General features: G+C 39.0%; 1 protein-coding gene across 1 annotated transcript; it reads left to right on the top strand.

Annotated features, from left to right (window-relative positions):
• The first annotated feature begins 3,054 nt into the window (after positions 1–3,054).
• On the top strand, positions 3,055–10,977 carry LOC144318411 (uncharacterized). Its single transcript, XM_077905335.1, has 6 exons — positions 3,055–3,143; positions 5,348–5,564; positions 6,587–6,671; positions 7,031–7,221; positions 8,190–8,369; positions 9,936–10,977. The coding sequence occupies exons 1-5, from the start codon at positions 3,097–3,099 to the stop codon at positions 8,361–8,363; spliced, it is 714 nt and encodes a 237-aa protein (XP_077761461.1). The 5' UTR covers positions 3,055–3,096; the 3' UTR covers positions 8,364–8,369; positions 9,936–10,977.
• The last annotated feature ends 2,066 nt before the right edge of the window (positions 10,978–13,043 follow it).

Here is a 13,043-nt window from a genome sequence, read left to right as displayed (position 1 = left end):
ATTAGGAGTCATAGAGCGCAGAGACTGTGAGGCACCATCAGGTGTGCCAATATAGGCAGGGTGGACATCTCATCAGTAGATGAAAGGCAGAAAATGTTAGAAAAAAATACATGTAAAAATAATAATGCAAAACATGCATGATTTATGAGAAACATCAATCAAGAAGTTCTATGAATTCCAAGATATAAAAGTATAACAGAATGCACACCTACATACATCATAGTCCTAAAAGAGGACCCAGTTTGGGGAAATACCCAAACTGCCTACATTTTGACCTCAGTCTGTACTTTTTAACCGATTAAGTCAAGACCCTATGTGGTGTCCTCCTTGAAATAAGTCCCTTTCTGTTTCACCACTGCTGACCTCTCTGCCTTTGGGTTTTGTCAATGACAAGTGGCTAGACCCAGTCTGCTTGGGACCCCTGAAGCCAGGTACCTTGTGCCCTTGGACTCTACTAACAGTCCACTTGTGCACAGACAAGCTGGGGACAAAATAAAGAAGGCTAGTTAGGGCGATATTTACTAAGGTCTAACTGCAGAGTGACTGGGATCCACAAACTGCCCTCTATACCTTCTCAGGCTCTGGTGGCTTTGTTCCCACACGCCTTGTCAAAATATTTAACACACCATGAAGTTCTTTTACTATCACAGTTTCCTCCTCCATTTCATTTCTCAACTTCCTCAATTTGTTTTCAGTTTCTGGGGGCGGAGAAAACAGAAAACGAGTGAGTTGAGAGGCTGCAGGAAGCTCATTCTTGAACAGACCAGCAGGTCTGCAACTATGGAGCAGGTATGTTCAGTTCTAAACTTTCTTTTGCATGCACTTTAGGTTCGGGCTTTAAGCCCTAATTTCTGAGATAAAAAGGGGAACTGAGAATAGGAATGCAATAGATAAATCTAAATAGGGAAGATATAAAACCTTGTATTTGTGATTTCCACTTAATGTTGTTTACATATTCTTGCTCTAAAATCTACATATTCTAAAAATCTATGTTTTAAAAAAATATGAATTATAGAGGAAGCTTAAGACTACAATGAAATCCTACCTTCTATTCATTTAGATGCACCCTGTGGTGATATTTTGTGATATTTGCATTCTCTTTCTAAACAGATATAGAAGTTTTTCTGTTTACATTCTTATTCTGATTATTATTTGGTGGAATAAGTAACAGAGGCCATGACTCTTCACCACTAAATACTCTAGCACATTTATCTAATACTAAATACTCTAGATGTCCTTCTACTTTCTTTGGACCCACTTCCTTCCCCCACGGCTGCTCCTTTCTCTCCCCTGGCTACTGTTTCCAACACTCTCCTAAGTCTGTGTTCTGTAAGGACATTCCTGGCCATCCTACTAGTATTTGCAGTGAATCCTCTGAGTATTTAACATAGCGAACCTCTTCCTTCTTCTGGAGGCTCACTCTGTCTGCATCGCCTCTGAAACCCCTTGCTCTCCCAGGACTATCATCCCGGAAAGATCTGCCAGGCTTTCTTCTTTTGTATTCTTAAGCTGAATTAAATCATTTCAACACATAATTCAATTAACCCTTATCACTCACATATATCTCTTTTCTCAGGATTATTTCAGTTTAACAAATCTACTATGTGCCCAGTATGGGGACCGAACAGAGAACAGAACAGACAGGACACCTTTCTCTTCAAGCTTAGACCTTAGTGAAGATAATTATAATGGTGATAAACAGTAGAGTATAATCCTTGTACCGTCTGTTTTCTCCCTAGTTTGAGATGGTTATTGGGAAATACTGTTAACTCTTCCCTTGTTCCATTCTAATCTATCTCCCCTTTCTCTTATACTAATAGGACTCCTGCTTACTTGCCACACACACAGTTTCCCAGAATAATGATGGCAATTCCAGCCTCTCTTGTGGTTGTGTACAGGAATATGAATAATCTATGAAGCAATCTGGTTTACGTAGATAAGATGAATTAGTAAAGGAGAGGCCTATCTTCCCTTTGTCTGTTCTATGCTTAGAATACAAGTATGAAGGGCCCCTGGGTGGCTCAGTGGTTGAGCATCTGCCTGTGGCTCAGGTTGTGACCCCAGGGTCCTGGGATTGAGTCCCATATCGGACCCCCAGCGTGAAGCCCGCTTCTCCCTCTGCCTGCATCTCTGCCTCTCTCTGTGTATCTCTCATGAATAAATACATAAAATCTTTTTAAAAAATACAAATATGGCAGCACACCATCTCACACCATGGACCACCCCTTAAGATGACTGAGCATATGATAAAAAGGTTCTGAAGCCCCAATCCTTATGAAACAAAAGCACACACCATCTCTAGATTACTAGCCCCAAAATTTATGAGAGAGAAATCAATGTACATTGTTTAGGAGACTTTTTTTCTAATTGTCACAGCTAATCCTAATCCTAACCGATACAGTTATTTTAGAAGACTTTGAGGGCAGAGGCCACAGCTTATTTATCTTTTTATCCAAGCACACAAGTACAATTTGTAGCACGTAATGGATATTCAACCAATGTTTCTAAGTGGGAAAAAAAAAGCCACAGTAATGGGACTGGATATCAAGGAATAAAAATATGAAAAGATATCTTTCATAAACCTGAGGTGAACTGGAGCCCCTAGTGAAGGACTAGCTGTGTGAGGAGAGAGCCAGGTCTGGAAACTGCTGAGTGGTTTGTAGGATGACAACCTGACTCTACAGAAATAAGAGGAGCCCATTGGGTCATGATAATACATTAGAGAGAGTGTTTTGGGGATAGGAGAATGAATAGAAATCCCCTAGAAGTTACTGATCATCATACTGAAGTATGTGTAACCAGTGTTTTTGAGGAAAATTATCTTGCTGGTAACTGAGTGCAAAATATAGAACAGTAAAACAGACTTTCCAGGTTTCCAAACGTGGGTCTACAATCTATTCAGTACGTGCCGTGGAAAAATACCTTACCTAGACTTTCTGAGCCCCACTGATCTCATTTGCAAAGTAAGTATAATAAGCCTACTTTGCCGGTTCTTGTAAATATCAATGAGAGCAAAACATCGTAGGCTGGTGATACCCGGTATTTCATCCCTAGCTTCATCAGAGATTTGGAGAATAATGAAGGGAGCACTCTGCAATGGCCACTCTGCATTTTGTGCCGTGGAAAAGTACAGAAGTACTAATGTATGCATCCTCTGGTTAACTCTGAGGCAAGAGAATGACTTTGTGATCTTATTTTACTGTGAGACTCTTCTGGGTTTGCAAGTTTCCGCTGCATCTGAGGAGATATCCTGTATAATAAATGCTCCTCTCAGAGCTTATATATATAAATATAAATATAAATATATTCCAGAGAAAACTAAATTTCTGACAATTTGTTCCTTAAAGTAGGCAGAATTTTATTTATTATTTTTTGAGAGAGAGAAGGAGAGAGAGTGAGCACAAATGGAAGAGGGGCAGGAGAGGGAGGGAGAGAATCTTAAACAGGCTCCATGCCCAGTGCAGAGCATGGGGCTCGATCCCACGACCCTGAAATCATGACCTGAGCCAAAACCAAGAGTCAGACGCTTTACCAACTGAGCTACCCAGGTCTCCAGTAGGTGGAATTTTAATAGGAATAAATATAATCTCATTTACTCTGCCTCAGTTGTTCACCTCTTATCTAATTTTATTAAAATTTTTTATTTTCGATATAATCTTCTTTACCCTGCCTCAATTGTTCACTTCTTATCTATTTTTATTTTTATTGATACGACATTGTATAAGTTTTAAGGAATAAAATGAGTTGCTTTGATATATTTATATATTGCAATGTGATTAGTACCTTAGCCTTAGCTAACAAGCTAACATGTTATTTAATTATCATATTTATGTATATGTGTATGTAAGTGCTGGCAACAGTTAAGATCTAGTCTCTTAGCGGGGTAGCCCAGGTGGCTCAGTGGTTTAGCTCCGCCTTCAGCCCAGGGCCTGATCCTAGAGACTCATGATGGAGTCCCACGTCGGGCTCCCTGCATGGAGTCTGCTTCTCCCTCTGCCTGTGTCTCTGCCTCTCTCTCTCTCTCTCTCTCTCTCATGAATAAATAAATAAAATCTTAAAAAAAAAAAAAGATCTAGTCTCTTAGAAGCTTTTAAGTTTAAAATCTGGTATTGTCTATAATCACTATCCTGAGGATCTCCAGGCCTTATTCACTTACTACTTGCGAGCTTATACCCTTATAAACCACAAACCTTCAATTCTTCCAACTCCTAACCCCCATTCTACTATTTTTATAAGTTCAATTTCTTTTTAGATTTCACAAATAAGTGATAGTATATAGTATTTGACTTATGTCACTTAGCATAATGCCCTCAAGGTCCATAGATGTTGTCACAAATAGCAGCATTTCCTTATTTCTCATGCCTGAACAATATTCCACTGTATATACGTACACAAGTTCTTTATCCATTCATCTATCACTTAGGTTGCTTCCATATCTTGGCTAATGTCAGTTATGTTGCAATAACATCAAAGGGTAGATATCTCCTGGAGATCCTGATTTCAATTCTTCTGGATAAATAGACCCAAGTGGGATTGTTGGATTATATGGTAGTTCTATTTTTGATTTTATAGAAACTCCATACTGTTTTCCACAGTGGCTGAACTAATTTAAAATGTACCTTCCTACCATCCATGTACAAGGGTTCTCTTATCTCCATATCCTTGCTAATTATCTGTCTTCTTAATAATAGCCATCCTAACAGGTGTGAGGTGATATCTCATTGTGGTATGTATTTATTTATTTATTTATTTATTTATTTATTTATTTAAAAAATTCTATTTATTTATTCATGAAAGACACACAGAAAGGCAGAGACGCAGGCAGACGGAGAAGCAGGCTCCAGGCAGGGAGCCCGATGTGGGACTCGATCCTGAGACCACGGATCATGCTCTGAGCCAGGGGCAGGCGCTCAACCTCTGAGCCACCCAGGTGTCCCTCCTTGTGGTTTTAAGATATCCCTGGTTTCCCTGATGATTAGGGATGTTAAGTATCTTTTCATATATTGTTGGCCATCTAGATGTCTTCTTAGAAAAATATCTGTTTGGTTCTACTGATTTTGTAATCAATTGTTTTTTGGTTTTGGGGTTTTTTTGTTATTGACTTGTATGGCTGTCTATTGTGTTCTTAATATGCTTTGTTGAGAAAGATATCAAAGATATTCAAAGATATCGGAGCATGTTAACTGAAGGAAGATAGTTAAAATTTTTAACTGCAGTGATTGGAAGGAAAACACTAATTTAGTAGGTGGAGATGGGATTGATGGAAAGTTTCAAATTGTTTCATTTTAGAATTGTACTTTCTGATTTTTGAATCTCATTGATCCCCTAAATTTCTTGCCTCATTCAGGGCTGAGGATTCTGATGGTGACCTCTACGGATGCCTCCAACAGTGGAACGGTTCCTTGTCTAGACAATGTGGTGATACACCTGTCTACTGTGAGAAAATAGTGACTCTGCAGAGTGAAATTCCCACAAAAATGGTCCTGGCACTACCACATCTGGACAGTGAGGCAATCATCACAGCGGAATCCTCCCAATATGAGGAATTACAGCAGCGGTACATGGTACTTGGTCTTTATACTTGATCCTTCATGTTACTCACTCTACCTTGAAGCTACCTGAGTGGCCATAGATTAGCTAGCATTCATGGTGGAAGGATTCTGATTCTTCTAAGAGAGTTATAAAGGACACTCTTACTCTATCTTATCTCCTTCTCCTCCAAACTCAGACACATTATCTGAAGCAAAGTCCGTACAGACACTCAGATGACCTCCTTGACTAAATGTTGGCAGTTTCCTTGTTGGTTGGAACATGCTTAGGTTATTTTGAGATTGCTGCTTTTTTTGGGCACTCCCTACCATTCACAACAACCCAAGTTTCTCTGAGAAGATTCCATTACCAGATCGTTCTTCATTTTTATTTTGCTTTTAGCTGTATTACTGTTAACATGCCTTGTAGATAGAATCACAGGATGCTACAACTGCAAGGAGCCATTGAGATTATATAATGGAAACTCAGCATGTCACCAGGAAGGCTCAGGGAGTTCAGAAACTTACCAATAGTCTCAATGAGGTATTTCTTTCTGAGATAGTAGTAATTCAAATTTAACAGTAATTCACATAATATAAATTTCATGTATTTAAAAAGTATAGTTGGCAAAAAATGTACAAATGTAAATGTATAATTTCTTTCACATGGGGAAGGTAGTCTAGGAAACCGTCCTGGAAGAGGAGTGTGACATAAATTTTGAAAGATTTGTCTGTACTATCCAGGGTGGGAGGTTACTGGAGAAGCCACAAGCAGAAAAAAAAAAAAAAAAAAAAAACTGCACATGAACAATATGAAAGCACCTGAGGTTGTTTTTATAAAACTGCACATTCTTCTGACTGGGGGAACCTGGCATGAGTGGTGTATGCAATACTGGCAGAGGAAGCTAGAGGCATACTGAGATGACCAGGATCTTGAAATATTCATTCGTAGGTGGGAGAAGGAACTAGGGAATGTTCATCAGTTTTTTTCTCAGAATATTTCAATGGAAGTTCAGGTTTGACCTGCTTGATATATCTTTCTCCTTTGTGATCCCCAGGACTTGCTGCAGATAAAGAATGAACTAGAAGAAAGCTGTATAAAGAAAGATAAGCTTCTCCGTGATGTACAACAAGCCTTAGCAGGTATGAGGAGGGCTCAGCACATGATGGGGTGGGAGGTTCCTGCCATGCCATCTGAATGCCCCACCAGGAAAATGTTCCTGAAGCAAGGAGTTTCCTCTCCTTCTGTGGAATGCAACACGCTAAATCTGAAAATACAAGGCAAGATGTGGTTGTTCATCGGCCAGGTGGTCAGGACCTTTCCTACCACGTTCTCATACCTGCCCTTGAGATGTGGCCATTAGTTAAATTCAGACATTTTCATTGCATCTTTCAAGACAGTTTGATGTCTGAGAAAATGGGGTGTTGTGGGACAGGGGGCTGCAGCTTTTATGCTTAACCTTTGTTATCCTTCCTCTCTGAATGAAATCTTCCTGGAGCAGAAGAGCAGGCCAAAAGAGAGGCAGCTGAGAAGGAAAAGCAGCTTCTTGAGGAAAGGTGTAAACAGCTGCAGAAAAGGGTAGAGCTTCTAGAAAAATGTTTCAAGGAATCTATGATCCAAATGAAAGAGCAGATAAAGAGAGAAAGAGAAGTCCTTCTGAAAGAGCAGAATAAGAGGATTGAGAGGCTTGAGGTAAGCCTGGCCTGGGATTGGGCGTGGACTACAGAACAAAGCCCTAGAACAGCAGGAAGGGCGCGTTGAAAGTTAGAGCAAAGTCAGAGAGCAGCACCACTGTTGTGTACTGGATTTCATTCACTACAAGCCCTGTTTTGTAATGACTTGCGTCGAAGCACTAGAGTTGTGTTCACATTGAGTTTCTGGAGGGTCCAGTAAGAACTTGGTAGTTCCAAGCATTTATAGAATATAAATAACCTTCCCAGAACTTATGCTGCTATTCTGAGGGATTCCTGGAGGATCTCACAGAGCAATATTGAATGGGAGGATCTCACAGAGCATCCGGGTTTAGCACGTGGATGTCCTAACTGGGTGTCTGTAATAGAAGTAGCAATTGGTTCACTTTCCCAAGATTACTGCCAGTTTTCAGGCAACCTACTCACCCAATGACCCTAAGATAATCCTTGCTGACCTAGAACTATCAGATATGTACATACTCAGAAACGAGGGAGACAGCTCCTACCCTGCAGCTATCTCCAAGTGAGGATGGCCTGCCCAAGTCAGCACATAGCAAAGGAGTTCTCTCTTCTCCCATCTACAAGTGTCTATATCAGAGTTCTAATACAGCTTAGAAGTTACCATTCTTTCTAAGATGTGGGTGAGCATTTGTACCATTCAGATCAAAGGCTCTCTCTCAAATAGCATAATTTTGGCTAAACAGAGTATCTTACAACAGTTGTCCTCATGCCTATTTAGCACCTCGCAAAACCCTAGTGATGGATGAATATAAGTAAGGTTGTTCTTTGCTTCTTCTCATTTCCCAACCCTAAAGCAGGAGATATTCTTGATATAAATGATCTAAGAAGAGAGAATACTTTAAAAAGGAAAATGCAACTAATTTTATAAATTGTTACTATAAAACCTTATTCCTGAAGGTTTGGGGTTTTTAAATATTTTCCTTTTATTAATATGTCACACAATTTTAGGCCCAAATGAAAAACATGGCTAATAATCGGAAAAGCGCTAAAAACTACCCCACTCTAATGGTAATGGCAGATGACAGTGAAGAAGATATTCCGCAGCCTTCATGTTGGTCTAAAATTTGTGAGCTGATACAAGAGTTGTGGTCACTAATTGTCAAGTTTTTCTCTTGTGGATAATTTCAGGTAATATTTACAAGTTTTCTTACCAGCTTTTTGAAATGGCTTATTTTTACATGTATGCACCCTTTCTGTTTTTTAGCAAAATTTTAATAGAAAAAAATATAAGTGCTTACTATAAGGCATCAGTGCCTGGCAAACAAAAGATATAGTAAATGTGACTGGAGAGTTAATTTAAATGGACATAAAAATAATGGATTTGAAGACAAAGAGAAGGTCAAATCTTTAATATCCTGGAAAAGAAACACATTAGAATACATTTATCAAAAAATGCTTCTGAAAGTTGCACATGAGTAATTACACACATGGATATCCATAATGTCTTCTTGAGTAGATGGGTCAGTTGCATATACAAATTAATTCTCTCTTAGTTCATGTATAAATTTTATGTGTTCTGAGTTAAAATTTCAGAAAGGCTAATTATAAAATTTAAATGGAGCTGATCAAAAATATTAAAAAGCCAAGACAATTCAGAAGAAGTACAATGAAATTTTTAGAAATGAAATCATTAGAACAGTGTGTCAACTGAGCATAAAGACATAACAACAGAACACACTGTGTAATCTAAAAGGGGAACCCCATCACATGTAGGAATTAACTATATTAAATTGTATAATATCTACTGCAAATTGTATCTAGTATTTATTAAGTTTTAATAAATGTCCATTCTGGCCCGAAGGTTTAATTTTAAGGCATACATGCACTGTCTCTCATACATACACAGTCAGAAAAATTATATATTTATAAGATATCCATTGATTATAATTTTAAAGATTGGAACTACTTATACATCCATCTATATGGGAGTGGTAGTATAAGTTCTAGCACACTTGCACAAGGGAATATTATATAGCCAGAAGATTGAGAAACAGAGCACTATTTGTAATGACACAGAACAATTTACTAGATATATTGAACTGTGGAAAAAGTGTGGAGCAAACCAATAGAAATACTGCACTATTTATGCAAAAAATTGGAACTCACATATACTTGTATGTATACACTTAAAAAAATCTCTGGAGTAACATGAGGAACTAGTAATGTTGGTTCCTTCTACAGGAAGCTAGGTTTCTGAGATTAGGGATGAGAGGAGTACTAATTTTATTTTGTATAAACTTTTGTTTCTGGAAATCGTACAAGGAGTATGCAATTCTTGTTCAGAGGATAAAAAAAAAACAAACATGATGATTGTAGTTATGGTGGTGGTGATGATGATGATGGTAATAAGGAATTTTGCATCCTTAGAAAACCATCAGTGAGTTCAGAAGAGACTCTGCTGGAAAATGAGGTCCAATACTGGAAAAAACAAAACATGTATCTTAATCTTGTTTGTATTACAGAGTTGATTTCTACTTCCTTAAATTCTTTGAAAAACAAGGTATAAAGCATGATTCTGAAATTTCAGCTGGCCCTTCACTTTCCAGTTGCAAATTACAGTTTTAGGTGTTAGTCATATAGGTGTCTGGAGTGTATTTTTGCTGTTTTTGAACTTCCCTTTCAGCTAATGTTTGTTTCTGTTATAATGAACTACTTCTAGTTGCACAAACTTGACATGTTACCCCTTTATTCTAGATACCTGTGCACAGTATTTGGACTTCTTCAAGCAACCTCTCTTACAGACCCTCACTTTTATTTTGCAGACTGGTTTCTCCTTGAAATCTTAGAGTTCCCAAATCCCCCAAACTGGGCAGGGTGCCCCTTCTTTGTGCTTTCATTGTACCTATAGCATGATTTTGAAAATGTGAATTATCCAATTACTCTGTCTTGCTGATGATGCCTTGCCACCAGAGACTAGTTTATCTTTATCATTGTCTTCTTAGCTTCTATTTCCATGTCCAGCACTTGATTAGTACCTGGAAAATGTTAGTTGAATAAAGTTCCCCACTTTCTATATCCTCATGATGACAGATGCTTCAGAGGACTCTTAAAGGGTGTAGTTTTTGACATGGAGAACAAAGGCAAAAGGAAATGTAGATAAAATTAAACCTCCTTATAACTTGTAGCCCACTGACAAACACTTGAGACAGGTAGAGTAGGACAGTCCTCCAGGAACTCCCAACTGTCTTAATGTAATGCTTTGCTGGTGGCAAAATGCAATCTTAGCTTGACAATAGCCAGGCCTCCAGAATCCTGTGATGTTAGGAGTTAGTTAGACAGTGAAGTAGTTAGGGCCAAGGGCCCCAACAAGAAAAGATGGAGTCAGGACAGCTAAAATAAAGCAGCACTAACCTCCTGTTTTGCAGCTTAGACAGGACCATGCTAGCATTCTGTTTTGAAGCCTTTCAGAAATGACTTCTGCAAAACGTCCTAAGATAAAACAAGTCACCACAAGCATTCATCACCATCCTAGGCAAGAGGTACTTAAGACCTAAGCCCCCAGATGTCAGCCAACAAAAGACCATCAGCACATGGACATTAACCTGATAAGTAGACAGATACACAACCAAAGCCCTGATTGTCCCAACTTAGCACACCCCCATTGTTTAAGATAGTTCTGCTAAAGAGCTCATAAAATCCCCTAAACTTAGAAACCCCACGGGCAACCCCCTCAGGTCCTCTTCCTCTTTGAGAGCTTTGTGCTATTGCTCAATAAATTTTGCTTTGTTGGCCATCACTCTTTGGTCTACTTCTTCATTCTTCTAAGTGGAGTGACCCAGACCACAGGCACTAGAGTAACAGAAATCCTGCAACAGTTAAGTCTTCTTTAACATATGAAAATCCTTTTGGAAACTTCCTTTGTCCTTACCCCTCCCAACTTAAAAGTATACAACCAATCACCACTCCTCACATTCCCAGTACAGTTCTTTCTGCCCATTGGTCTTGTCCCCATGCTTTAATAAAACCACCTTTTTTGCACCAAAAATGTCTCAAGAATTCTTTCTTGACTGTTCGTTCCTGAACCCCACGTCAAATCACATCAGTTTTAAGATCCTACTATAAAATGGGTGGAATGGGTCAGCTACTGCTAGAAAGCAGGGCTGTGAGGACATGCATACTAACTGAGACCTGCCATAATGTTCTTCCCGAGAGAAGGGCTGATTCACCATGTATTCAGTTCGAGTTCCTATGACAACCACTCACCAGTGATACCACTCACTTTTGATTCACAGGTCAGTTATGAGGTTTATATTTTAAAAGAAAATATGAAAAGATGCTCAACATCACTCATCATCAGGGAAATGCAAATCAAAACTACAATGAGATATCACCTCATACTTGTCTGTCATAATGGCTAAAAGTTACAACACAGGAAACAACAGATGTTGGCGAGGATGTAGGGAAAAAGGAGCCCTTGTCCACTGTTAGTAGGAATGCAAATTGAAGCAGCCACTATGGAAAATAGTATGGAGGTCCACAAAAAATTAAAAATAGAACTACCATATGATCCAGTAACCACACTACTGGGTATTTATCCCCAAAATATGAAAACACTAATTCAAAGGGATACATGTACCTCTGTGTTTATTGCAGCATTTTCTGCAACAGCCAAACTATGGAAACAGCCCATGTGTCCATCGATAGATGAATGAATAATGAAGATGTGTGTGTTTATGTGTGTGTATAGTGGGATATTATTCATCCATAAAAAAGAACAAAATCTTGCCATTTACAATAGCAGAGATGGAGTTAGAGAGTATAATGCTAAGCAAAATAAGTCAGAGAAAGACAAATACTATTTGTTCTCACTCATATGATCTCACTCATTTGTGGAATTTAAGAAATAAAACAAACAAGCAAAGGAGAAAAAAAGAGAGATAAACCAAGACTCAAACTCTTAACTATAGAGAACAAACTGATAGTACCTGGAGGGGAGGTGGGGGGTGGAGATGAGTGAAGTAGGTGATAAGGAATTAAAGAATACATTTATCACAATGAAAGGGAAGGAAAAAAAACAAACAGAAAGTAAAATTTTACAAAAATATGAGTTCCTCAGGAAAAAATATATTTTAAAAGAAAATCTCTTCATCATGGAAAATTCTCATATCCATCCTGGTCCTTCAGTTGGATAAGGTTCGATTTCTTACTGAACTAAGGTCCAGGGGAATCACTGTCTGAGTATTATGATAGCTCTTGTCTACTCCCTCACTGAGGGGGCCAACAGGTCTCAGTTCTGCTCTTTGAGAAAACTGGGAGGTCAGGATTCAACCACGAACCAGATGTTCTCAGACAAAAGCTGTCGACATAAAAGCTCATGCAGCCACATCTCCCCCACTGGTAACACCTGGAGTTGTCCACGTCCCTCACTTGGTGTTCTTTGCAATATCTCAGCTGTGTCATCTTGTAGAAAGGGCCAGGAGTCAGGGCCATCCTCCCCTTTCCCATGCACCCACCGTGACCTGAACTGTCCTCACACTCAGGGCCAGTGCTTGACAGGCCTGAGACTCTATGGAACTCGTGCAGTTTTTATCAGAAAACATTGCAAATACTAAAAAACGTGCTACTCACATTTATTTAAAGCTCTTTGAGGGCGGCACCTGTGTGGCTCAGTGGTTGAATGTCTGTCTTTGGCTCAGGTCATGATCCTGGGGTCCTGGGATGGAGTCTTGTATCGGGCTCCCCATGGAGAGCCTGCTACTCCCTCTACCTGTGTCTCTGCCTCTCTCCCTCTGTGTCTCTCATGAGTAAATAAAATCTTTTAAAAAATAAAATTAAAAAAAAGTAAAGCTCTTCGAGGGAAAT

Source organism: Canis aureus, chromosome 8 (genome assembly GCF_053574225.1).
Source record: "Canis aureus isolate CA01 chromosome 8, VMU_Caureus_v.1.0, whole genome shotgun sequence".
NCBI classification, from domain to species: domain Eukaryota; kingdom Metazoa; phylum Chordata; class Mammalia; order Carnivora; family Canidae; genus Canis; species Canis aureus.
The sequence above is the reverse complement of the archived record's forward strand: the minus strand, read 5'-3'. Positions and strand labels throughout refer to the sequence as shown.